The 27889-nt window shown below is 46.2% G+C and overlaps 1 protein-coding gene across 6 annotated transcripts in view; it reads right to left on the minus strand.

Moving 5' to 3' along the window:
- The window catches only part of tnr (tenascin R (restrictin, janusin)), a 793807-nt gene that overhangs the window by 184762 nt on the left and 581156 nt on the right, over positions 1-27889 (minus strand). For all 6 annotated transcript variants that reach the window (XM_072511798.1, XM_072511799.1, XM_072511802.1 and 3 more), the window contains one exon: positions 20250-20380. In XM_072511798.1, coding sequence (XP_072367899.1) covers positions 20250-20380 — 131 coding nt within the window. The remainder of the gene's footprint in view (positions 1-20249; positions 20381-27889) is intronic.

The following is a 27889-nucleotide window of genomic DNA, read 5'->3' on the forward strand; positions in this document are numbered from 1 at the left end:
CCCAGCTATTCTTGTCCTGTACCTTGGGTGTGGTTACCTCCTTGTAACTCTTCTCAATCATCCCCTCTGCCTCCCGGATGATCCGAAGTTCATCCAGCCAGCTCCAGTTCCCTAACACGGTCTTTGAGGAGCTGAAGTTGGGTGCACTTCCCGAACGTATAGTCAGTGGGGACACCGGTGGTATCCCTCACCACCCACATCCTACAGGAGGAGCATGTAACTGGCCTAGCCTACATCCCCTCTTACCTTACAGAATATAGCTGCCGTCTGGACTAACTAGATCTCCGCCCTCCGACCCTGCTCCCAGTCAGCTACACTTTCTGTGAACTCCTGTCTCTCTTCGCACTCTTTGCGGAAATGTCGGAAACAAAATGAAAGGAGCACCTTACTCCCTCCTCACCTAACTCCCTCGGTCACCAAACTCTCACTATCGCACTCAAAATGCACCAAATTCAGCACTCCCTCGGTCACCAAACTCTCACTATCGCACTCAGTGCAAACAAAGTCTGCACTGTAGGGGATCACTTTTATACTGTGAATCTAGCCTCTGAAAAACTGGCCTAATCCAATTAACTAATTAACAAGCTCCAGCTGCAAGTGCCTACAAGTAGAAGCCTGTTTAAAGCTGATTCAAAATTGACCTTGTCCTAAACCAAACAGCAACTTTTAAGTTAATTAACTAAATAAAAGAAAGAGCAGAGTGATCTGTATCACAGTCAGTGCTGTGTGTGTTGGTGGAGAGCAGATTGCGATCTGTATCACAGCCTGTGCTGTGTGTGTTGATGTAGAGCAGAGAGTGTTCTGTATAATTGTCTGTGCTGTGTGTGTGTTCAGCAGAGTGCGATCAGTATCACAGTCAGTGCTGTGTGTGTTGCTGTAGAGCAGAGAGTGATCTGTATCACAGTCAGTTCTATCTGTGTTGGTGCAGAGCAGAGAGTGATCTGTATCACAGTCAGTGCTGTGTGTGTTGGTGTAGAGCAGACAGTGATATGTATCACAGTCAGTGCTGTGTATGTTGAAGTAGAGCAGAGAGCAATCTATATCACAGTCAGTGCTGTGTGAGTGTTGGTGGAGAGCAGAGAGTGATCTGTATCACAGTCAGTGCTGTGTGTGTTGGAGTAGAGCAGAGTGTAATCTGTATCACAGTCAGAGCTGTGAGTTGGTGTAGAGCAGAGAGTGATCTGTATCACAGTCAGTGCTGTGTGTGTTGCTGTAGAGTAGAGAGTGATCTGTATCACAGTCAGTGCTGTGTGTGTTGATGTAGTGCAGAGTGCAATCTATATCACAGTCAGTGCTGTGTGTGTTGGTGCAGAGCAGAGAGTGATCTGTATCACAGTCAGTGCTGTGTGAGTTGGTGTAGACCAGATTGCGATCTGTATCACAGTCAGTGCTGTGTCTGTTGGTGTAGAGCAGATTGCGATCTATATCACAGTCAGTGCTGTGTGTGTTGGTGTAGAGCAGAGAGTGTTCTGTATCACAATCAGTGCTTTGTGTGTGTTGGTATAGAGCAGAGTGCGATCTGTGTCACAGTCAGTGCAGTGTATGTTGATGGAGAGCAGATTGCGATATGTATCACAGCCTGTGCTGTGTGTGTTGGTATAGAGCAGAGAGTGTTCTGTATCATTGTCTGTGCTGTGTGTGTGTTGGTGTGGAGCAGAGTGCGATCAGTTTCCCAGTCAGTGCTGTGTGTGTTGCTGTAGAGCAGAGAGTGATCTGTATCACAGTCAGTGCTGTGTGTGTTGGTGGAGAGCAGATTGCGATGTGTATCACAGCCTGTGCTGTGTGTGTTGGTGTAGAGCAGAGAGTGTTCTGTATCATTGTCTGTGCTGTGTGTGTGTTGGTGTGGAGCAGAGTGCGATCATGATCCCAGTCAGTGCTCTGTGTGTTGCTGTAGAGCAGAGTGATCTGTATAACAGTCAGTGCTGTGTGTGTTGGTGGAGAGCAGATTGCGATATGTATCACAGCCTGTGCTGTGTGTGTTGGTGTAGAGCAGAGAGTGTTCTGTATCATTGTCTGTGCTGTGTGTGTGTTGGTGTGGAGCAGAGTGCGATCAGTATCCCAGTCAGTGCTGTGTGTGTTGGTGTAGAGCAGAGAGTGATCTGCATCACAGCCTGTGCTGTGTGTGTTGGTGTAGAGCAGAGAGTGTTCTGTATCATTGTCTGTGCTGTGTGTGTGTTGGTGTGGAGCAGAGTGTGATCAGGATCCCAGTCAGTGCTCTGTGTGTTGCTGTAGAGCAGAGTGATCTGTATCACAGTCAGTGCTGTGTGTGTTGGTGGAGAGCAGATTGCGATATGTATCACAGCCTGTGCTGTGTGTGTTGGTGTAGAGCAGAGAGTGTTCTGTATCATTGTCTGTGCTGTGTGTGTGTTGGTGTGGAGCAGAGTGCGATCAGTATCCCAGTCAGTGCTGTGTGTGTTGGTGTAGAGCAGACAGTGACCTGTATCACAGTCAGTGCTGTGTATGTTGATGTAGAGCAGAGAGCAATCTATATCACAGTAAGTGCTGTGTGAGTGTTGGTGTAGAGCAGAGAGTGATCTGTATCACAGTCAGTGCTGTGTGTGTTGGAGTAGAGCAGAGTGTAATCTGTATCACAGTCAGAGCTGTGAGTTGGTGTAGTGCAGAGTGCAATCTATATCACAGTCAGTGCTGTGTGTGTTGGTGTAGAGCACGGAGTGATCTGTATCACAGTCAGTGCTGTGTGTGTATTGGTATAGAGCAGAGTGCGATCTGTGTCACAGTGAGTGCTGTGTGTGTTGGTGTAGAGCAGAGAGTGATCTGTATCACAGTCAGTGCTGTGTGTGTTGCTGTAGAGCAGAGTGATCTGTATCACAGTCAGTGCTGTGTGGGTTGGTGGAGAGCAGATTGCGATCAGTATCCCAGTCGATGCTGTGTGTTTTGGTGTCGAGCAGACAATGATCTGTATCACAGTCAGTGATGTGTGTGTGTTGGTGTAGAGCAGAGAATGATCTGTATCACAGTCAGTGCAGTCTGTGTTGCTGTAGAACAGAGAGTGATCTGTATCACAGTAAGTGCTGTGTGTGTGTAAGTGTAGAGCAGAAAGTGAACTGTATCACAGTCAGTGCTGTGTGTGTTGGAGCAGAGCAGTGTGTAATCTGTATCACAGTCAGTGCTGTGAGTTGGTGTAGAGCAGAGAGTGATCTGTATCACAGTCAGTGCGGTGTGTGTATGTGTAGAGCAGGGAGTGATCGGTATCACAGTCCGTGCTGTGTGTGTTGGTATAGAGCAGAGGGCAATCTGTATCACAGTCAGTGCTGTCTGTGTTGGTGCAGAGCAGAGAGTGATCTGCATCACAGTATGTGTTGTGTGTGTTGGTCTAGAGCAGAGTGCAATCTGTATCACAGTCAGTGCTGTCTGTGTTGGTGCAGAGCAGAGAGTGATCTGTATCACAGTCAGTGCTGTGTGTGTGTTGGTGTACAACAGAGAGTGATCTGTATCACAGTCAGTGCTGCGTGTGTTGATGTAGAGCAGAGTGCAATCTGTATCACAGTCAGTGCTGTGTCTGTTGCTGTAGAACAGAGAGTGATCGGTATCACAGTCAGTGCTGTGTGTGTTGGTATAGAGCAGAGTGCAATCTGTATCACAGTCAGTGCTGTTTGTGTTGGTGCAGAGCAGAGTGTCATCTGTATCACAGTCAGTGCTGTGTGTGTTGGTGTAGAGCAGATTGCGATCTGTATCACAGCCAGTTCTGTGTGTGTTGCTGTAAAGCAGAGAGTGTTCTGTATCATTGTCTGTGCGGTGTGTGTGTTGGTGTGGAGCAGAGAGTGATCTGTATCACAGCCAGTTCTGTGTGTGTTGCTGTAAAGCAGAGAGTGTTCTGTATCACCGTCTGTGCTGTGTGTGTTGGTGTACAGCAGAGAGTGATCTGAATCACAGCCAGTGCTGTGTGTGTTGGTGTAGAGCAGACAGTGATCTGCATCGCAGTCAGTGCTGTGTGTGTTGATGTAGAGCAGAGTGCAATCTGTATCACAGTCAGTGCTGTGTGTGTTGGTGTAGAGCAGGGAGTGATCTGTATCACAGTCAGTGCTGTGTTTGTGTTGGTGGAGAGCAGATTGCGATCTGTATCACAGCCTGTGCTGTGTGTGTTGGTGTAGAGCAGAGAGTGTTCTGTATCATTGTCTGTGCTGTGTGTGTGTTGGTGTGGAGCAGAGTGCGATCAGTATCCCAGTCAGTGCTGTGTGTTTTGGTGTCGAGCAGACAATGATCTGTATCACAGTCAGTGATGTGTGTGTGTTGCTGTAGAGCAGAGAATGATCTGTATCACAGTCAGTGCTGTCTGTGTTGCTGTAGAACAGAGCGTGATCTGTATCACAGTAAGTGCTGTGTGTGTGTAAGTGTAGAGCAGAAAGTGAACTGTATCACAGTCAGTGCTGTGTGTGTTGGAGTAGAGCAGTGTGTAATCGGTATCACAGTCAGTGCTGTGAGTTGGTGTAGAGCAGAGAGTGATCTGTATCATAGTCAGTGCGGTGTGTGTATGTGTAGAGCAGGGAGTGATCGGTATCACAGTCCGTGCTGTGTGTGTTGGTATAGAGCAGAGGGCAATCTGTATCACAGTCAGTGCTGTCTGTGTTGGTGCAGAGCAGAGAGTGATCTGCATCACAGTATGTGTTCTGTGTGTTGGTCTAGAGCAGAGTGCAATCTGTATCACAGTCTGTGCTGTGTGTGTTGCTGTAGAGCAGAGTGCTATCTGCATCACAGTCAGAATTGTGTGTGTGTTGGTGTAGAGCAGAGAGTGATCTGTATCACAGTCAGTGCTGTGTGTGTTGGTATAGAGCAGAGTGCAATCTGTATCACAGACAGTGCTGTCTGTGTTGGTGCAGAGCAGAGAGTGATCTGTATCACAGTCAGTGCTGTGTGTGTGTTGGTGTACAGCAGAGAGTGATCTGTATCACAGTCAGTGCTGCGTGTGTTGATGTAGAGCAGAGTGCAATCTGTATCACAGTCAGTGCTGTGTCTGTTGCGGTAGAACAGAGTGCAATCTGTATCACAGTCAGTGCTGTTTGTGTTGGTGCAGAGCAGAGTGTCATCTGTATCACAGTCAGTGCTGTGTGTATTGGTGTGGAGCAGAGAGTGATCTGTATCACAGCCAGTTCTGTGTGTGTTGCTGTAAAGCAGAGAGTGTTCTGTATCACCGTCTGTGCTGTGTGTGTTGGTGTACAGCAGAGAGTGATCTGAATCACAGCCAGTGCTGTGTGTGTTGGTGTAGAGCAGACAGTGATCTGCATCGCAGTCAGTGCTGTGTGTGTTGATGTAGAGCAGAGTGCAATCTGTATCACAGTCAGTGCTGTGTGTGTTGGTGTAGAGCAGGGAGTGATCTGTATCACAGTCAGTGCTGTGTTTGTGTTGGTATAGAGCAGAGTGCAATCTGTATCACAGTCAGTGCTGTGTGTGTTGATGTAGAGCAGAGTTCAATCTGTATCACAGACAGTGCTGTGTGTGTTCGTGTGTAGCAAAGAGTGATCTGTATCACAGTCAGTGCTGTGTGTGTATGTGTAGAGCAGGGAGTGATCGGTATCACAGTCAGTGCTGTGTGTGTTGGTATAGAGCAGAGTGCAAACTGTATCACAGTCAGTGCTATCTGTGTTGGTGCAGAGCAGAGAGTGATCTGTATCACAGTCAGTGCTGTGTGTGTTGGTGTAGAGCAGAGTGTGATCTGTATCACAGTCAGTGCTGTTTGTGTTGGTGTAGAGCAGAGTGTGATCTGCATCACAGTCAGTGCTGTGTGTGTTGGTGTAGAGCACACAGTGATCTGTATCACAGTCAGTGCTGTGTGTTTTCGTGTAGAGCCGAGAATGATCTGTATCACAGTCAGTGCTGTCTCTGTTGGTGCAGAGCAGAGAGTGATCTGTATTACAGTAAGTGCTGTGTGTGTGTTGGTGTACAGCAGAGAGTGAACTGTATCACAGTCAGTGGTGTGTGTGTGTTGGTGCAGAGCAGAGTGTGATCTGTATCACAGTATGTGTTGTGTGTGTTGGTATAGAGCAGAGTGCAATCTGTGTCACAGTCAGTGCTGTGTGTGTTGGTGTAGAGCAGGGAGTGATCTGTATCACAGTCAGTGCTGTGTGTGTTGGTGTAGAGCAGAGTGCAATCTGTATCACAGTCAGTGCTGTGTGTGTTGGTGCAGAGCAGAGAGTGATCTGTATCACAGTATGTTGTGTGTGTTGGTCTAGAGCAGAGTGCAATCTGTATCACAGTCAGTGCTGTCTGTGTTGGTGCAGAGCAGAGAGTGATCTGTATCACAGTCAGTGCTGTGTGTGTGTTGGTGTACAGCAGAGAGTGATCTGTATCACAGTCAGTGCTGTGTGTGTTGATGTAGAGCAGAGTTCAATCTGTATCACAGTCAGTGCTGTCTGTGTTGGTGTAGAGCAGAGAGTGGTCTATATCACAGACAGTGCTGTGTGTGTTCATGTGTAGCAAAGAGTGATCTGTATCACAGTCAGTGCTGTGTGTGTATGTGTAGAGCAGGGAGTGATCGGTATCACAGTCAGTGCTGTGTGTGTTGGTATAGAGCAGAGTGCAATCTGTATCACAGTCAGTGCTGTCTGTGTTGGTGCAGAGCAGAGAGTGATCTGTATCACAGTCAGTGCTGTGTGTGTTGGTGTAGAGCAGAGTGTGATCTGTATCACAGTCAGTGCTGTTTGTGTTGGTGTAGAGCAGAGTGTGATCTGCATCACAGTCAGTGCTGTGTGTGTTGGCGTAGAGCAGCCAGTGAACTGTATCACAGTCAGTGCTGTGTGTTTTCGTGTAGAGCCGAGAAAGTTCTGTATCACAGTCAGTGCTGTCTTTGTTGGTGCAGAGCAGAGAGTGATCTGTATTACAGTAAGTGCTGTGTGTGTGTTGGTGTACAGCAGAGAGTGAACTGTATCACAGTCAGTGATGTGTGTGTGTGTTGGTGCAGAGCAGAGAGTGATCTGTATCACAGTATGTGTTGTGTGTGTTGGTATAGAGCAGAGTGCAATCTGTGTCACAGTCAGTGCTGTGTGTGTTTGTGTAGAGCGGACAGTGATCTGTATCACAGTCAGTGCTGTGTGTGTGTCGGTGTAGAGCAGAGTGCGATCTGTATCACAGTCAGTGCTGTCTGTGTTGGTGCAGAGCAGAGTGCAATCTGTGTCACAGTCAGTGCTGCGTGTGTTGGTGTAGAGCAGGGAGTGATCTGTATCACAGTCAGTGCTGTGTGTGTTTGTGTAGAGCGGACAGTGATCTGTATCACAGTCAGTGCTGTGTGTGTGTCGGTGTAGAGCAGAGTGCGATCTGTATCACAGTCAGTGCTGTCTGTGTTGGTGCAGAGCAGAGAGTGATCTGTATCACAGTAAGTGCTGTGTGTCTGTTGGTGTACAGCAGAGTGCAATCTGTATCACAGTCAGTGCTGTGTGTGTTGGTATAGAGCAGAGAGTAGTCTATATCACAGTCCGTGCTGTGTGTGTATGTGTAGAGCAGGGAGTGATCGGTATCACAGTCAGTGCTGTGTGTGTTGGTATAGAGCAGAGTGCAATCTGTATCACAGTCAGTGCTATCTGTGTTGGTGCAGAGCAGAGAGTGATCTGTATCACAGTCAGTGCTGTGTGTGTTGGTGTAGAGCAGAGTGTGATCTGTATCACAGTCAGTGCTGTTTGTGTTGGTGTAGAGCAGAGTGTGATCTGCATCACAGTCAGTGCTGTGTGTTTTCGTGTAGAGCCGAGAATGATCTGTATCACAGTCAGTGCTGTCTCTGTTGGTGCAGAGCAGAGAGTGATCTGTATTACAGTAAGTGCTGTGTGTGTGTTGGTGTACAGCAGAGAGTGAACTGTATCACAGTCAGTGGTGTGTGTGTGTTGGTGCAGAGCAGAGTGTGATCTGTATCACAGTATGTGTTGTGTGTGTTGGTATAGAGCAGAGTGCAATCTGTGTCACAGTCAGTGCTGTGTGTGTTGGTGTAGAGCAGGGAGTGATCTGTATCACAGTCAGTGCTGTGTGTGTTGGTGTAGAACAGGGAGTGATCTGTATCACAGTCAGTGCTGTGTGTGTTTGTGTAGAGTGGACAGTGATCTGTATCACAGTCAGTGCTGTGTGTGTTGATGTAGAGCAGAGTGCAATCTGTATCACAGACAGTGCTGTGTCTGTTGCTGTAGAACAGAGAGTGATCTGTATCACAGTCAGTGCTGTGTGTCTTGGTATAGAGCAGAGTGCAATCTGTATCACAGTCAATGCTGTCTGTGTTGGTGCAGAGCAGAGTGTCATCTGTATCACAGTCAGTGCTGTGTGTGTTGGTGTAGAGCAGATTGCGATCTGTATCACAGCCAGTTCTGTGTCTGTTGCTGTAAAGCAGAGAGTGTTCTGTATCATTGTCAGTGCTGTGTGTGTTGGTGTGGAGCAGAGAGTGATCTGTATCACAGCCAGTTCTGTGTGTGTTGCTGTAAAGCAGAGAGTGTTCTGTATCACCGTCAGTGCTGTGTGTGTTGGTGTACAGCAGAGAGTGATCTGAATCACAGCCTGTGCTGTGTGTGTTGGTGTAGAGCAGATTGCGATCTGTATCACAGCCAGTTCTGTGTGTGTTGCTGTAAAGCAGAGAGTGTTCTATATCATTGTCTGTGCTGTGTGTGTTGGTGTAGAGCAGAGTGTGATCTGTATCACAGTCAGTGCTGTTTGTGTTGGTATAGAGCAGAGAGTAGTCTATATCACAGTCCGTGCTGTGTGTGTATGTGTAGAGCAGGGAGTGATCGGTATCACAGTCAGTGCTGTGTGTGTTGGTATAGAGCAGAGTGCAATCTGTATCACAGTCAGTGCTATCTGTGTTGGTGCAGAGCAGAGAGTGATCTGTATCACAGTCAGTGCTGTGTGTGTTGGTGTAGAGCAGAGTGTGATCTGTATCACAGTCAGTGCTGTTTGTGTTGGTGTAGAGCAGAGTGTGATCTGCATCACAGTCAGTGCTGTGTGTGTTGGTGTAGAGCAGACAGTGATCTGTATCACAGTCAGTGCTGTGTGTTTTCGTGTAGAGCCGAGAATGATCTGTATCACAGTCAGTGCTGTCTCTGTTGGTGCAGAGCAGAGAGTGATCTGTATTACAGTAAGTGCTGTGTGTGTGTTGGTGTACAGCAGAGAGTGAACTGTATCGCAGTCAGTGGTGTGTGTGTGTTGGTGCAGAGCAGAGTGTGATCTGTATCACAGTATGTGTTGTGTGTGTTGGTATAGAGCAGAGTGCAATCTGTGTCACAGTCAGTGCTGTGTGTGTTGGTGTAGAGCAGGGAGTGATCTGTATCACAGTCAGTGCTGTGTGTGTTGGTGTAGAACAGGGAGTGATCTGTATCACAGTCAGTGCTGTGTGTGTTTGTGTAGAGTGGACAGTGATCTGTATCACAGTCAGTGCTGTGTGTGTTGATGTAGAGCAGAGTGCAATCTGTATCACAGACAGTGCTGTGTCTGTTGCTGTAGAACAGAGAGTGATCTGTATCACAGTCAGTGCTGTGTGTCTTGGTATAGAGCAGAGTGCAATCTGTATCACAGTCAATGCTGTCTGTGTTGGTGCAGAGCAGAGTGTCATCTGTATCACAGTCAGTGCTGTGTGTGTTGGTGTAGAGCAGATTGCGATCTGTATCACAGCCAGTTCTGTGTCTGTTGCTGTAAAGCAGAGAGTGTTCTGTATCATTGTCAGTGCTGTGTGTGTTGGTGTGGAGCAGAGAGTGATCTGTATCACAGCCAGTTCTGTGTGTGTTGCTGTAAAGCAGAGAGTGTTCTGTATCACCGTCAGTGCTGTGTGTGTTGGTGTACAGCAGAGAGTGATCTGAATCACAGCCTGTGCTGTGTGTGTTGGTGTAGAGCAGATTGCGATCTGTATCACAGCCAGTTCTGTGTGTGTTGCTGTAAAGCAGAGAGTGTTCTATATCATTGTCTGTGCTGTGTGTGTTGGTGTGGAGCAGAGAGTGATCTGTATCACAGCCAGTTCTGTGTGTGTTGCTGTAAAGCAGAGAGTGTTCTGTATCACCGTCAATGCTGTGTGTGTTGGTGTACAGCAGAGAGTGATCTGAATCACAGTCTGTGCTGTGTGTGTTGGTGTAGAGCAGACAGTGATCTGCATCGCAGTCAGTGCTGTGTGTGTTGATGTAGAGCAGAGTGCAATCTGTATCACAGTCAGTGCTCTGTGTGTTGGTGTAGAGCAGGGAGTGATCTGTATCACAGTCAGTGCTGTGTTTGTGTTGGTATAGAGCCGAGTGCAATCTGTATCACAGTCAGTGCTGTGTCTGTTGCTGTAGAACAGAGAGTGATCTGTATAACAGTCAGTGATGTGTGTCTTGGTATAGAGCAGAGTGCAATCTGTATCACAGTCAGTGCTGTCTGTGTTGGTGCAGAGCAGAGTGTCATCTGTATCACAGTCAGTGCTGTGTGTGTTGGTGTAGAGCAGATTGCGATCTGTATCACAGCCAGTTCTGTGTGTGTTGCTGTAAAGCAGAGAGTGTTCTGTATCATTGTCTGTGCTGTGTGTGTTGGTGTGGAGCAGAGAGTGATCTGTATCACAGCCAGTTCTGTGTGTGTTGCTGTAAAGCAGAGAGTGTTCTGTATCACCGTCAGTGCTGTGTGTGTTGGTGTACAGCAGAGAGTGATCTGAATCACAGCCTGTGCTGTGTGTGTTGGTGTAGAGCAGATTGCGATCTGTATCACAGCCAATTCTGTGTGTGTTGCTGTAAAGCAGAGAGTGTTCTGTATCATTGTCTGTGCTGTGTGTGTTGGTGTGGAGCAGAGAGTGATCTGTATCACAGCCAGTTCTGTGTGTGTTGCTGTAAAGCAGAGAGTGTTCTGTATCACCGTCAGTGCTGTGTGTGTTGGTGTACAGCAGAGAGTGATCTGAATCACAGCCTGTGCTGTGTGTGTTGGTGTAGAGCAGACAGTGATCTGCATCGCAGTCAGTGCTGTGTGTGTTGATGTAGAGCAGAGTGCAATCTGTATCACAGTCAGTGCTGTGTGTGTTGGTGTAGAGCAGGGAGTGATCTGTATCACAGTCAGTGCTGTGTTTGTGTTGGTATAGAGCCGAGTGCAATCTGTATCACAGTCAGTGCTGTGTGTGTTGGTGCAGAGCAGAGAGTGATCTGGATCACAGTCAGTGCTGTCTGTGCTGGTGCAGAGCAGAGAGTGATCTGTATCACAGTCAGTGCTGTGTGTGTGTTGGTGTACAGCAGAGAGTGATCTGTATCACAGTCAGTGCTGTGTGTGTTGATGTAGAGCAGAGTTCAATCTGTATCACAGTCAGTGCTGTCTGTGTTGGTGTAGAGCAGAGAGTGGTCTATATCACAGACAGTGCTGTGTGTGTTCGTGTGTAGCAAAGAGTGATCTGTATCACAGTCAGTGCTGTGTGTGTATGTGTAGAGCAGGGAGTGATCGGTATCACAGTCAGTGCTGTGTGTGTTGGTATAGAGCAGAGTGCAATCTGTATCACAGTCAGTGCTATCTGTGTTGGTGCAGAGCAGAGAGTGATCTGTATCACAGTATGTGTTGTGTGTGTTGGTCTAGAGCTGAGTGCAATCTGTATCACAGTCAGTGCTGTCTGTGTTGGTGCAGAGCAGAGAGTGATCTGTATCACAGTCAGTGCTGTGTGTGTTGGTGTAGAGCAGAGTGTGATCTGCATCACAGTCAGTGCTGTGTGTGTTGGTGTAGAGCAGCCAGTGATCTGTATCACAGTCAGTGCTGTGTGTTTTCGTGTAGAGCCGAGAAAGTTCTGTATCACAGTCAGTGCTGTCTCTGTTGGTGCAGAGCAGAGAGTGATCTGTATTACAGTAACTGCTGTGTGTGTGTTGGTGTACAGCAGAGAGTGAACTGTATCACAGTCAGTGGTGTGTGTGTGTTGGTGCAGAGCAGAGAGTGATCTGTATCACAGTATGTGTTGTGTGTGTTGGTATAGAGCAGAGTGCAATCTGTGTCACAGTCAGTGCTGTGTGTGTTTGTGTAGAGCGGACAGTGATCTGTATCACAGTCAGTGCTGTGTGTGTGTCGGTGTAGAGCAGAGTGCGATCTGTATCACAGTCAGTGCTGTCTGTGTTGGTGCAGAGCAGAGTGCAATCTGTGTCACAGTCAGTGCTGCGTGTGTTGGTGTAGAGCAGGGAGTGATCTGTATCACAGTCAGTGCTGTGTGTGTTTGTGTAGAGCGGACAGTGATCTGTATCACAGTCAGTGCTGTGTGTGTGTCGGTGTAGAGCAGAGTGCGATCTGTATCACAGTCAGTGCTGTCTGTGTTGGTGCAGAGCAGAGAGTGATCTGTATCACAGTAAGTGCTGTGTGTCTGTTGGTGTACAGCAGAGTGCAATCTGTATCACAGTCAGTGCTGTGTGTGTTGATGTAGAGCAGAGGGTGATCTGTATCAAAGTCAGTGCTGTGTGTGTTGGTGTAGAGCAGAGAGTGGTCTATATCACAGTCCGTGCTGTGTGTGTATGTGTAGAGCAGGGAGTGATCGGTATCACAGTCAGTGCTGTGTGTGTTGGTATAGAGCAGAGTCCAATCTGTATCACAGTCAGTGCTGACTATTGGTGCAGAGCAGAGAGTGATCTGTATCAGTCACTGCTGTGTGTGTTGGTGTAGAGTAGAGAGTGATCTGTATCACAGCCAGTTCTGTGTGTGTGTTGGTGTAGAGCAGACAGTGATCTGTATCACAGTCAGTGTTGTCTGTGTTGGTGCAGAGCGGAGAGTGATCTGTATCACAGTCAGGGCTGTGTGTGTGTTGGTGTAGAGCAGAGAGTGAACTGTATCACAGTCAGTGGTGTGTGTGTGTTGGTGCAGAGCAGAGAGTGATCTGTATCACAGTATGTGTTGTGTGTGTTGGTATAGAGCAGAGTGCAATCTGTGTCACAGTCAGTGCTGTGTGTGTTGATGTAGAGCAGAGGGTGATCTGTATCAAAGTCAGTGCTGTGTGTGTTGGTGTAGAGCAAAGAGTGGTCTATATCACAGTCCGTGCTGTGTGTGTATGTGTAGAGCAGGGAGTGATCGGTATCACAGTCAGTGCTGTGTGTGTTGGTATAGAGCAGAGTCCAATCTGTATCACAGTCAGTGCTGACTATTGGTGCAGAGCAGAGAGTGATCTGTATCAGTCACTGCTGTGTGTGTTGGTGTAGAGTAGAGAGTGATCTGTATCACAGCCAGTTCTGTGTGTGTGTTGGTGTAGAGCAGACAGTGATCTGTATCACAGTCAGTGCTGTGTGTGTGTTGGTGTGGAGCAGAGAGTGATCTGTATCACAGCCAGTGCAGTGTGTGTTGGTGTAGAGCAGAGAGTGATCTGTATCACAGTCAGTGCTGTGTGTGTGTTGGTGTAGAGCAGAGAGTGATCTGTATCACAGTCAGTGCTGTGTGTGTTGGTGTAGAGTAGAGAGTGTTCTGTATCATTGTCTGTGCTGTGTGTGTTGGTGTAGAGCAGAGTGATTTGTATCACAGTCAGTGTTGTCTGTGTTGGTGCAGAGCGGAGAGTGATCTGTATCACAGTCAGAGCTGTGTGTGTGTTGGTGTAGAGCAGAGAGTGATCTGTATAACAGTCAGTGTTGTCTGTGTTGGTGCAGAGCGGAGAGTAATCTGTATCACAGTCAGTGCTGTGTGTGTGTCGGTGTAGAGCAGATTGCGATCTGTATCACAGTCAGTGCTGTGTGTTTTGGTGTCGAGCAGAGAGTGATCTGTATCACAGTCAGTGCTGTGTGTGTGTTGGTGAAGAGCTGAGAGTGATCTGTATCACAGTCAGTGCTGTGTGTGTACCGGTGTAGAGCAGAGTACGATCTGTATCACAGTCAGTGCTGTGTGTGTGTTGGTGTAGAGCAGAGTGCGATCTGTATCACAGCCAGTGCTGTGTGCAGTGAGATGACCGCAGGGGACACGTAGACTGCCTTCCTACTCTTGCTCTGTCTTTTGGTCACCCATTGCCGATCTCCCTCAGCAATTTTCACCTGCAGTGGGACTAACTCAGTGAACGTGCTATCCACGACATCCTCAGCATCGCGGATGCTCCAAAGTGATTCCATCCGCAGCTCCAGAGCCATCAGGCGGTCTAACACCTAACTATAAAAACACTTACCTTCACAGGAGCAGGCCAGTCAATTTCAGCGGGAGCGGTGCGCAAGTGATTTCAGGGAGGTAAGTGTATCCTTTAAAAACTCTAACCTTCACAGGAGCAGGCCAGTCGATTTCAGCGGGAGCGGTGCGCAACTGATTTCAGGGAGGTAAGTGTATCCTTTAAAAACTCTTACCTTCACAAGAGCAGGCCAGTCGATTATAGCGGGAGCGGTGCGCAAGTGATTTCTGAGAGGTAAGTGTATCCTTTTAAAAAACACTTACCTTCACAGGAGCAGGCCAGTCGATTTCAGCGGGAGCGGTGCGCAAGTTATTTCAGGGAGGTAAGTGTATCCTTTAAAATCTCTTACCTTCACAGGAGCAGGCCAGTCGATTTCAGCGGGAGCGGTGCGCAAGTGATTTCTGGGAGGTAAGTGTATCCTTTAAAAACTCTTACCTTCACAGGAGCAGGCCAGTCGATTTCAGCGGGAGCGGTGCGCAAGTGATTTCAGGGAGGTAAGTGTATCCTTTAAAAACTCTTACCTTCGCAGGAGCAGGCCAGTCGATTTCAGCGGGAGCGGTGCGCAAGTGACTTCAGGGAGGTAAGTGCATCCTTTTAAAAAAACACTTCTTTTCTGTTTTATTTTTTTTGACCCGCGGACTTCTGGGAAGACCCCCCCCCCTCCCCCCCCCAACCAATAAATTCTGGTGGAGAGGAAACCCGAGACACTACACGTGTAGTGTCTCCCACCCGCCCTCCTCCTCTAACCTAATAATAAGACGCATTGGTGTGAGGTAAGTGCCATATTATATTATTATTATATTATATTATTAACATTGTGCAGGTCAAGGTTCGGAGGTGGAGGAGCAGTCTCTGTCAGGGAGCGAACTTGAGAACATCTAAGACACTCAGAAGGTAAGAAGGTAAGTAAGTGATTTTTACTCATTTTTACTTTTGTACCTTTTTCAAATTGTGTGTGTCGGGGGGAAACTGAAGTGACATCACAGAAAAGCTGTGACCTGAGTGGCTGGTTGGGAATCTACACTAAATTTAAAAAATTAAGCATTGGTAACTAATTAAACATAATTACTTAATTATAATTTAGAGGGGTATCTAAGCCAGAGATCAGAGAGTACTATATTTAGCTTTCGCATTTCTATTAGAAATCTAGTGCTAGGAAACAGATAGTTAGCAGTAACTTTGAAATTAAAAAAATATATATATTTTTTAAAAAAAAATTTTTTTTAATTTTAATTTTAATTAATTGACACAATGTCAGTTAGAGGGGTGCAGTACTCTGACTGGGAGATGTGGAAGGTCCGGGAGGCTTCCAGCGTCCCGGATGGCTTCATCTGCAGAAAGTGCATCCAACTGGAGCTCCTCACAGATCGCATGGTTCGGTTGGAGCAGCAATTGGATGCACTTAGGAGCATGCAGGTGGCAGAAAGTATCATAGATCGCAGTTATATAAAGGTGGTCACACCCAAGGTGCAGGCAGAGAAATGGGTGACCACCAGAAAGGGCAGGCAGTCAGTGCAGGAATCCCCTGTGGTTGTCCCCCTCTCGAACAGGTATATCCCTTTGGATACTGTCGGGGGGGATAGCCTATCAGGGGAAAACAGCAGCAGCCAGAGCAGTGGCACCACGGCTGGCTCTGATGTTCAGAAGAGAGGGTCAAAGCGCAGAAGAGCAATAGTAATAGGGGACTCTATAGTCAGGGGCACAGATAGGCGCTTCTGTGGATGTGAAAGAGACTCCAGGATGGTATGTTGCCTCCCTGGTGCCAGGGTCCAGGATGTCTCCGAACGGGTAGAGGGCATCCTGAAGGGGGAGGGCAAACAGGCAGAGGTCGTTGTACATATTGGTACTAACGACATAGGCAGGAAGGGGCATGAGGTCCTGCAGCAGGAGTTCAGGGAGCTAGGCAGAAAGTTAAAAGACAGGACCTCTAGGGTTGTAATCTCGGGATTACTCCCTGTGCCACGTGCCAGTGAGGCGAGAAATAGGAAGATAGAGCAGCTAAACACGTGGCTAAACAGCTGGTGTAGGAGGGAGGGTTTCCGTAATCTGGACCACTGGGAGCTCTTCCGGGGCAGGTGTGACCTATACAAGAAGGACGGGTTGCATCTAAACCAGAGAGGCATAAATATCCTGGCCGCGAAGTTTGCTAGTGTCACACGGGAGGGTTTAAACTAGTATGGCAAGGGGGTGGGCACGGGAGCAATAGGTCAGAAGGTGAGAGCATTGAGGGAGAACTAGGGAATAGGGACAGTGGGGCTCTGAGGCAGAGCAGACAGGGAGAAGTTGCTGAACACAGCGGGTCTGGTGGCCTGAAGTGCATTGTTTTAATGCAAGAAGTATTACGGGTAAGGCAGATGAACTTAGAGCTTGGATTAGTACTTGGAACTATGATGTTCTTGCCATTACAGAGACCTGGTTGAGGGAATGGCAGGATTGGTAGCTAAACGTTCCAGGATTTAGATGTTTCAGGCGGGATAGAGGGGGATGTAAAAGGGGAGGCAGAGTTGCGCTACTGGTTCGGGAGAATATCACAGCTGTACTGCGGGAGGACACCTCAGAGGGCAGTGAGGCTATATGGGTAGAGATTAGGAATAAGAAGGGTACAGTCACAATGTTGGGGGTTTACTACAGGCCTCCCAACAGCCAGCAGGAGATAGAGGAGCAGATAGGTAGACAGTTTTTGGAAACGAGTAAAAACAACAGGGTTGTGGCGATGGGAGACTTCAACTTCCCCAATATTGACTGGGACTCACTTAGTGCCAGGGGCTTAGACGGGGCGGAGTTTGTAAGGAGCATCAAGGAGGGCTTCTTAAAACAATATGTAGACAGTCCAACTAGGGAAGGGGCGGTACTGGACCTGGTATTGGGGAATGAGCCCGGCCAGGTGGTAGATGTTTCAGTAGGGGAGCATTTCGGTAACAGTGACCACAATTCAGTAAGTTTTAAAGTATTGGTGGGCAAGGATAAGAGTGGCCCTAGGATGAATGTGCTAAATTGGGGGAAGGCTAATTATAACAATATTAGGCGGGAACTGAAGAACATAGATTGGGGGCGGATGTTTGAGGGCAAATCAACATCTGACATGTGGGAGGCTTTCAAGTGGCAGTTGAAAGGAATACAGGACCGGCATGTTCCTGTGAGGAAGAAAGATAAATACGGCAATTTTCGGGAACCTTGGATGACGAGTGATATTGTAGGCCTCGTCAAAAAGAAAAAGGAGGCATTTGTCAGGGCTAAAAGGCTGGGAACAGACGAAGCCTGCGTGGAATATAAGGAAAGTAGGAAGGAACTTAAGCAAGGAGTCAGGAGGGCTAGAAGGGGTCACGAAAAGTCATTGGCAAATAGGGTTAAGGAAAATCCCAAGGCTTTTTACACGTACATAAAAAGCAAAGGGTAGCCAGGGAAAGGGATGGCCCACTGAAGGATAGGCAAGGGAATCTATGTGTGGAGCCAGAGGAAATGGGCGAGGTACTAAATGAATACTTTACATCAGTATTCACCAAAGAGAAGAAATTGGTAGATGTTGAGTCTGGAGAAGGGTGTGTAGATAGCCTGGGTCACATTGAGATCCAAAAAGACGAGGTGTTGGGTGTCTTAAAAAATATTAAAGTAGATAAGTCCCCAGGGCCTGATGGGATCTACCCCAGAATACTGAAGGAGGCTGGAGAGGAAATTGCTGAGGCCTTGACAGAAATCTTTGGATCCTCACTGTCTTCAGGGGATGTCCCGGAGGACTGGAGAATAGCCAATGTTGTTCCTCTGTTTAAGAAGGGTAGCAAGGATTATCAAGGGAACTACAGGCCGGTGAGCCTTACTTCAGTGGTAGGGAAATTACTGGAGAGAATTCTTCGAGACAGGATCTACTCCCATTTGGAAGCAAATGGACGTATTAGTGAGAGGCAGCATGGTTTTGTGAAGGGGAGGTCGTGTCACTAACTTGATAGAGTTTTTCGAGGAGGTCACTAAGATGATTGGTGCAGGTAGGGCAGTGGATGTTGTCTATATGGACTTCAGTCAGGCCTTTGACAAGGTCCCTCATGGTAGACTAGTACAAAAGGTGAAGTCACACGGGATCAGGGGTGAGCTGGCAAGGTGGATACAGAACTGGCTAGGTCATAGAAGGCAGAGAGTAGCAATGGAAGGATGCTTTTCTAATTGGAGGGCTGTGACCAGTGGTGTTCCACAGGGATCAGTGCTGGGACCTTTGCTCTTTGTAGTATATATAAATGATTTGGAGGAAAATGTAACTGGTCTGATTAGTAAGTTTGAAGACGACACAAAGGTTGGTGGAATTGCGGATAGCGATGAGGACTGTCAGAGGATACAGCAGGATTTAGATTGTTTGGAGACTTGGGCGGAAAGATGGCAGATGGAGTTTAATCCGGACAAATGTGAGGTAATGCATTTTGGAAGGTCTAATGCAGGTAGGGAATATACAGTGAATGGTAGAACCCTCAAGAGTATTGAAAGTCAAAGAGATCTAGGAGTACAGGTCCACAGGTCATTGAAAGGGGCAACACAGGTGGAGAAGGTAGTCAAGAAGGCATACGGCATGCTTGCCTTCATTGGCCGGGGCATTGAGTATAAGAATTGGCAAGTCATGTTGCAGCTGTATAGAACCTTAGTTAGGCCACACTTGGAGTATAGTGTTCAATTCTGGTCGCCACACTACCAGAAGGATGTGGAGGCTTTAGAGAGGGTGCGGAAGAGATTTACCAGAATGTTGCCTGGTTTGGAGGGCATTAGCTATGAGGGGCGGTTGAATAAACTCGGTTTGTTCTCACTGGAATGAAGGAGGTTGAGGGGAGACCTGATAGAGGTCTACAAAATTATGAGGGGCATAGACAGAGTGGATAGTCAGAGGCTTTTCCCCAGGGTAGAGGGGTCAATTACTAGGGGGCATAGGTTTAAGGTGAGAGGGGCAAGCTTTAGAGTAGATGTACGAGGCAAGTTTGTTATGCAGAGGGTAGTGGGTGCCTGGAACCCGCTACCGGAGGAGGTGGTGGAAGCAGGGACGATAGTGACATTTAAGGGGCATCTTGACAAATACATGAATAGGATGGGAATAGAGGGATACGGACCCAGGAAGTATAGAAGATTGTAGTTTAGTCGAGCAGCATGGTCGGCACGGGCTTGGAGGGCCGAAGGGCCTGTTCCTGTGCTGTACATTTCTTTGTTCTTTTTGTTTGTTAACAGGAGCTGCAGCTGAACACACTTCCTGCACATGAAGGAGTCAGGGACACCGGAAGTGTCCCTGAACTCCCACATCGCACACGCGGAGCGTGGCATGGGTATGAGTTCTCCTGACATATCTTACCCTTAAATTAACTTATATATTATTGTATCACAGTCAGTGCTGTGTGTGTTGGTGTAGAACAGAGAGTGATCAGTATCACAGTCAGTGCTGTGTGTGTTGGTGTAGAGCAGAGTGCGATCTGTATCACAGTCAGTGCCGTGTGTGTATTTGTGCAGAATAGACGGTGTCTTAGCACTGTTGCTTCACAGCTCCAGGGTCCCAGATTCGATTGCCGGCTTGGGTCACTGTCTGTGTGGAGTCTGCATGTTCTCCCCGTGTCTGCTTGGGTTTCCTCCGGGGGCTCTGATTTCCTCCCATATTCCAAAGATGTGCAGAATACCAGGATTGGCCATGCTAAATTTCCCTCAGCATCCAAAAAACGTTAGATGGTGTTACTGGGTTACAATGATAGGGTGGAGGTATGTGTTTGAGTGGGGTGCTCTTTCAAAGGGCTGCTGCAGTCTTGATAGGCCGAATGGACTCCTTCTGCACTGTTAATTCTATGATTCTATGATCCCAGTGATCTGGCATGCTGCGTTCCAACAGGAGTTGATCTTATATATCAGCTTCAACAGTGCAGGCATTATCGGATAGTTTGTGATTTTTAACACTGGTCACCAGATTGCACCAGTTTGTAGCAATCGGAGTCCAGGGCAGGAAGATCCAGGGGAGAAGGTTAAAGGAAAAGGAAGGTTTATTTTTGGCAAGAAGCTTGGATGGGAAACTGTAAGGTTTGACTGTCTCCTTTATTGACAAATCCCGAGAGAACAGGAAATGGTGACAAAGTGAGACCTTCTCTCTCTCTCACACTTGCACAGACAAGCGTTTCAAAAATTCCTCAGTCCCAGCTGATCATACATTTTACACTACAGGCCCGGGCTTAGCAAAAAGTAGTTGCAAAAATAAACAGGAGCCCCGACCTACCTTCCGCTGTCCACTGCTGTCCTCGTACAGCAGCACATAGTTCTCAATTTCAGCCTGGGAGGGCTGCCAGGAGATAAGGGCGCTCCTTCGACTCACATCACTGACGGACAGGTTTCGTGGAGGGTCCAGAGCTGTGAGAGAGACAGTGCAACATTAGGAAGAGGCTTGGCAGAACCAAGCTTTCAGTCTGAAATTGGAAACTGAGAGAGCTCACAGTGATATTGGAATCTAGAGAGAGAGACTTCACAGTCATATTGGAATCTAGAGAGATCTCACAGTGATATTGGAATCTAGAGAGAGAGAGAGAGCTCACAGTGATATTGGAATCCAGAGAGAGAGCTCACAGTGAAATTGGAATCTAGAGAGAGAGAGCTCACAGTGAAATTGGAATCTAGAGAGAGAGACTTCACAGTCATATTGGAATCTAGAGAGATCTCACAGTGATATTGGAATCTAGAGAGAGAGAGAGAGCTCTCAGTGATATTGGAATCCAGAGAGAGAGCTCACAGTGAAATTGGAATCTAGAGAGAGAGAGCTCACAGTGATATTGGAATCTAGGGAGAGAGACTTCACAGTCATAGTGGAATCTAGAGAGAGAGACTTCACAGTCATATTGGAATCTAGAGAGATCTCACAGTGATATTGGAATCTAGAGAGAGAGAGAGAGCTCACAGTGATATTGGAATCCAGAGAGAGAGAGAGAGCGAGCTCACAGTGAAATTGGAATCCAGAGAGAGCTCACAGTGATATTGAATTCTAGAGAGAGAGAGAGAGAGAGAGCTAACAGTGATATTGGAATCTAGAGAGAGAGAGCACACAGTGATATTTGGAATATAGAGAGAGAGACAGCTCACGGTAATATTGGAATCTAGAGAGAGAGAGCTCCACGTGATATTGGAATCGAGAGACAGCTGACAGTGATATTAGAATCTAGTCGGAGAGCTCACTGTGATATTGGAATCTAGAGAGAGAGAGCTCAGAGCTGATATTAGATTCTAGAGAGAATGCTCACAGTGATATTGGAATCTAGAGAGAGAGAGATAGCTCACAGTGATATTGGAATCTAGAGAGAGAGCTCACAGTGATATTGGAATATAGAGAGAGAGCTCACAGTGTTATTGGAATCTAGAGAGACAGCTCACAGTGATATTGGAATCTAGAGAGAGCGAGCTCACAGTGATATTGGGATCTAGAGGGAGAGATCACAATAATATTGGATTCTAGAAAGAGAGCTCACTGTGCTATTGGAATCTAGAGAGAGAGAGCTCACAGTGATATTGGAATCTAGAGAGTGAATTCACAGTGATATTGGCATCTAGACAGAGAGAGAGAGCTCACAGTGATATTGGAATCTAGAGAGAGAGAGCTCACAATGATATTGGCATCTAGAGAGAGAGAGTAGAGCTCACAGTGATATTGAAATCTAGAGAGAGAGAGATAGCTCACAGTGATATTGGAATCTAGAGAGAGAGAGCTCACAATGATATTTGAATCTAGAGAGAGCTCACAGTGATATTGGAATCTAGAGAGAGTGAATTCACAGTGATATTGGCATCAAGAGAGAGAGAGAGAGAGAGCTCACAGTGATATTGGAATCGAGAGAGAGAGAGCTCACGGTGATATTGGCATCTAGGGAGAGAGAGCTCACAGTGCTATTGGAATCTAGAGAGAGAGAGCTCACAGTGATATTGGAATCTAGAGAGATCTCACAGTGATATTGGAATCTAGAGAGAGAGAGATAGCTCACAGTGATATTGGAATCTAGAGAGAGAGAGCTCACAGTGATATTGGAATCTAGAGAGTGAATTCACAGTGATATTGGCATCCAGAGAGAGAGAGAGAGCTCACAGTGATATTGGAATCTAGAGAGAGAGAGCTCACGATGATATTGGCATCTAGAGAGAGAGAGTAGAGCTCACAGTGATATTGGAATCTAGAGAGAGAGAGTAGAGCTCACAGTGATATTGGAATCTAGAGAGAGAGAGATAGCTCACTGTGATATTGGAATCTAGAGAGAGAGAGCTCACAATGATATTTGAATCTAGAGAGAGCTCACAGTGATATTGGAATCTAGAGAGAGAGAGCTCACGGTGATATTGGCATCTAGAGAGAGAGAGCTCACAGTGCTATTGGAATCTAGAGAGAGAGAGCTCACAGTGATATTGGAATCTAGAGAGATCTCACAGTGATATTGGAATCTAGAGAGAGAGAGAGATAGCTCACAGTGATATTGGAATCTAGAGAGAGAGAGCTCACAGTGATATTGGAATCTAGAGAGATCTCACAGTGATATTGGAATCTAGAGAGAGAGAGATAGCTCACAGTGATATTGGAATCTAGAGAGAGAGAGAGCTCACAGTGATATTGGATTCTAGAGAGTGAGCTCACAGTGCTATTGGAATCGAGAGAGAATGCTCACAGTGGTATTGGATTCTAGAGAGAGAGAGTTCACAGTGATATTGGAATCTAGAGAGACAGCTCACAGTGATATTGGAATCATGAGAGAGGGAGCTCACAATGATGTTGGATTCTAGAGAGAGAGGGAGAGCTCACAGTGATATTGGAATCTAGAGAGAGAGAGAGAGAGAGAGCACACAGTGATATTGGAACCTAGGGAGAGAGAGCTCAAGGTGATATTGGCATCTAGAGAGAGAGAGCTCACAGTGATATTGGAATCGAGAGAGAGAGAGCTCACAGTGATATTGGAATCTAGAGAGACAGCTCACAGTGATATTGGAATCTGGAGAGAGTGAACTCACAGTGATATTGGCATCTAGAGAGAGAGAGAGAGAGAGCTCACAGTGATATTGGAATCTAGAGAGAGGGAGCTCACGGTGATATTGGCATCTAGAGAGAGATAGCTCACAGTGATATTGGAATCTAGATAGACAGCTCACAGAGTTATTGGAATGAAGAGAGAGGAAGCTCACATTGACATTGGATTCTAGAGAGAGAGGGAGAGCTCACAGTGATATTGGAATCTAGAGAGAGAGAGCTCAAGGTGATATTGGCATCTAGAAAGATCTCACAGTGATATTGGAATCTAGAGAGAGAGAGATAGCTCACAGGGATATTGGAATCAAGAGAGAGCGAGCTCACAATGACATCGGTTTCTAGAGAGAGATAGATCACAGTGAAATTGGAATCTAGAGAGAGCGAGCTCACAGCGATGTTTAAATCTAGAGAGTGAGATCACAGAGATATTGGAATTGAGAGAGTTCACAGTGAAAGGGAATCTAGAGAGAGAGAACTCAGTGATATTGGAATCTAGAGAGAGAGAGATCTCACAGGGATATTGGAATTTAGAGAGAGAGAGCTCACAGTGATATTAGATTCTAGAGAGTGAGTTCACAGTGCTATTGGAATCTAGAGTGAGAGCTCACAATGATATTGGGTTATAGATCGAGAGAGAGAGAGCTCACAGTGATATTGGATTCTGGTGAGAGAGAGAGAGCTCCCAGTGATATTGGATTCTCGAGAGAGAGCTCACAGTGCTATTGGAATCTAGAGAGAGAGAGCTCACAATGATATTTGTATCCAAAGAGAGCTCACAGTGATATTGGAATCAAGAGAGAGTGAATTCACAGTGATATTGCAATCGAGACTGAGAGAGAGCTCACAGTGATATTGGAATCGAGAGAGAGTGCTCACAGTGATATTGGATTCTAGAGAGAGAGAGTTCACAGTGATATTGGAAACTAGAGAGACAGCTCACAGTTATATTGGAATCAAGAGACAGAGAGAGATCACAGTGATATTGTGTTCTAGTGAGAGAAAGAGAGCTCACAGTGATACTGGATTCTAGAGATAGAGCTCACAGTGCTATTGGAATCTAGAGAGAGAGAGCTCACAATGCTTTTTGAATCTAGAGAGAGTTCACAGTGATATTGGAATCTAGAGAGAGAGAGATAGCTCACAGTGATATTGGAATCTAGAGAGAGAGAGCTCACAGTGATATTGGAATCAAGAGAGATCTCACAGTGATATTGGCATCTAGAGAGAGAGCTCACACTGATATTGGAATCTAGAGAGAGAGAGCTCACGGTGATGTTGGCATCTAGAGATAGAGAGACAGCTCACAGTGATATTGGAATCTAGAGAGAGAGATAGCTCACAGTGATATTGGAATCTAGAGAGAAAGAGCTCACAGTGATATTGGAATCTAGAGAGATCTCACAGTGATATTGGAATCTAGAGAGAGAGAGATAGCTCACAGGGATATTGGAATCATGAGAGAGCGAGCTCACAATGACATCGGTTTCTAGAGAGAGATAGATCACAGTGAAATTGGAATCTAGAGAGAGCGAGCTCACAGCGATGTTTAAATCTAGAGAGTGAGATCACAGAGATATTGGAATTGAGAGAGTTCACAGTGAAAGGGAATCTAGAGTGAGAGAGTTCACAGTGATCTTGGAATCTAGAGAGGGAGAGAGAGCTCACAATGATATTGGATTCTAGATCGTGAGAGAGAGCTCACAGTGATGTTGGAATCTAGAGAAAGCTCACAGTGAATGTGGAATCTAGAGAGAGAGAACTCACAGGGATATTGGAATCAAGAGAGAGAGATGAGTTCACAGTGATATTGGAATCTAGAGAGAGAGCGCACAGTGATATTGGAATCTAGAGAGAGAAAGGTAGAGCTCACTGTGATATTGGAATTTAGAGAGAGCTCACAGTGATATTGGAATCTAGAGAGAGAGAACTCACAGTGTTATTGGAATCTGGAGAGAGAGAGAGCTCAGAGTGATATTGTAATCCAGAGACAGAGAGAGCTCACAGTGATATTGGATTCTAGTGAGAGAGAGAGAGCTCAGAGTGATATTGGAATCCAGAGACAGAGAGAGCTCACAGTGATATTAGATTCTAGAGAGAGAGCTCACAGTGATATTAGATTCTAGAGAGAGTGAATTCACAGTGATATTGGAATCGAGAGAGAAAGAGTTCACAGTGATATTGGAATCGAGAGAGAGTGCTCGCAGTGATATTGGATTCTACAGAGAGAGAGTTCACAGTGATATTGGAATCTAGAGAGACAGCTCACAGTGATATTGGAATCAAGATAGAGGAAGCTCACAATGATATGGATTCAAGAGAGAGAGGGAAAGCTCACAGTGATATTGGAATCTAGAGAGAGAGAGAGAGAGCTCACAGTGATATTGGAATCTAGAGAGAGCGAGCTCTCGGTGATATTGGAATCTAGAGAGAGAGAGCTCACAATGATATTTGAATCTAGAGAGAGCTCACAGTGATATTGGAATCTAGAGAGAGTGAACTCACAGTGATATTGGTATCTTGAGAGCGAGAGAGAGAGAGAGCTCACAGTGATATTGGAATCTAGAGAGAGAGTGCTCACAGTGATATTGGAATCTAGAGAGATCTCACAGCGATATTGGAATCTAGTGAGAGAGAGATAGCTCAGAGGGATATTGGAATCAAGAGAGAGAGAGAGCTCACAGTGATATTGTATTCTAGAGAGTGGGCTCACAGTGCTATTGGAATCGAGAGAGAGTGCTCACAGTGCTATTGGAATCTAGAGAGAGAGCTCACAATGATATTGGATTCAAGATAGGGAGAGAGATCTCACAGTGATATTGGAATCCAGAGACAGAGAGATATCACAGTGATATTGGGTTCTAGTGAGAGAGAGAGAGAGGTCACAGTGATTCTGGATTCCAGAGATAGAGCTCACAATGCTTTTTGAATCTAGAGAGACTTCACAGTGATATTGGAATCTAGAGAGAGAGAAATTGTTCACAGTAATATTGAATCTAGAGAGAGAGAGCTCACAGTGATACTGGATTCTAGAGAGAGAGCTCACAGTGATATTGGAATCTAGTGAGAGAGAGCTCACAGTGATATTGTAATCTAGAGAGATCTCACAGTGATATTGGAATCTAGAGAGAGAGAGATAGTTCACAGTGATATTGGAATCTAGAGAGAGAGAGCTCACAGTGATATTGGATTCTAGAGAGTGACCTCACAGTGCTATTGGAATCGAGAGAGAGTGCTCACAGTGATATTGGATTCTAGAGACAGAGAGTTCACAGCGATATTGGAATCTAGAGAGACAGCTCACAGTGATATTGGAATCGAGAGAGAGAGCTCACAATGACATTGGATTCAAGATAGAGAGAGAGAGCTCACAGTGAAATTGGAATCTAGAGAGAGAGAGAGAGAGAGCTCACAGTGATATTGGAATCCAGAGACAGAGAGAGATCACAGTGATATTGGTTTCCAGTGAGAGAGAGAGAGCTCACAGTGATACTGGATTCTAGAGAGAGAGCTCACAGTGCTATTGGAATCTAGCGAGAGAGAGCTCACAATGATCTTTGAATCTAGAGAGAGCTCACAGTGATATTGGAATCTAGAGAGAACTCACAGTGATATTGGAATCTAGAGAGAGAGGGATGGTTCACAGTGATATTGGAATCTAGAGAGAGAGAGCTCACAGTGATATTGGATTCTAGAGAGTGAGCTCACAGTGATATTGGAATCAAGAGAGAGGGAGCTCACAATGATATTGGATTCTAGAGAGAGAGGGAGAGCTCACAGTGATATTGGAATCTAGCGAGAGAGAGAGAGCTCACAGTGATATTGGAATCTAGAGAGAGAGAGCTCACGGTGATATTGCCATCAAGAAAGAGAGAGCTCACAGTGATATTGGAATCTAGAGAGAGAGAGATAGCTCACAGTGATATTGGAATCTAGAGAGAGAGAGCTCACAGTGATATTGGAATCTAGAGAGATCTCACAGTGATATTGGAATCTAGAGAGAGAGAGACAGCTCACAGTGATATTGTATTCTAGAGAGTGGGCTCACAGTGCTATTGGAATCGAGAGAGAGTGCTCACAGTGCTATTGGAATCTAGAGAGAGAGCTCACAATGATATTGGATTCAAGATAGGGAGAGAGAGCTCACAGTGAAATTGGAACATAGAGAGAGAGAGAGATCTCACAGTGATATTGGAATCCAGAGACAGAGAGATATCACAGTGATATTGGGTTCTAGTGAGAGAGAGAGAGGTCACAGTGATTCTGGATTCCAGAGATAGAGCTCACAATGCTTTTTGAATCTAGAGAGACTTCACAGTGATATTGGAATCTAGAGAGAGAGAGATTGTTCACAGTGATATTGAATCTAGAGAGAGAGAGCTCACAGTGATGCTGGATTCTAGAGAGAGAGCTCACAGTGATATTGGAATCTAGAGAGAGAGAGCTCACAGTGATATTGTAATCTAGAGAGATCTCACAGTGATATTGGAATCTAGAGAGAGAGAGATAGTTCACAGTGATATTGGAATCTAGAGAGAGAGAGCTCACAGTGATATTGGATTCTAGAGAGAGAGCTCACAGTGATATTGGAATCCGGAGACAGAGAGAGATCACAGTGATATTGGATTCCAGTGAGAGAGAGAGAGCTCACAGTGATACTGGATTCTAGAGAGAGAGCTCACAGTGCTATTGGAATCTAGCGAGAGAGAGCTCACAATGATCTTTGAATCTAGAGAGAGCTCACAGTGATATTGGAATCTAGAGAGAACTCACAGTGATATTGGAATCTAGAGAGATAGGGATGGTTCACAGTGATATTGGAATCTACAGAGAGAGAGCTCACAGTGATATTGTAATCTAGAGAGATC

The sequence above is a fragment of the Scyliorhinus torazame genome, chromosome 7 (genome assembly GCF_047496885.1).
Source record: "Scyliorhinus torazame isolate Kashiwa2021f chromosome 7, sScyTor2.1, whole genome shotgun sequence".
In the NCBI taxonomy this organism is placed as follows: domain Eukaryota; kingdom Metazoa; phylum Chordata; class Chondrichthyes; order Carcharhiniformes; family Scyliorhinidae; genus Scyliorhinus; species Scyliorhinus torazame.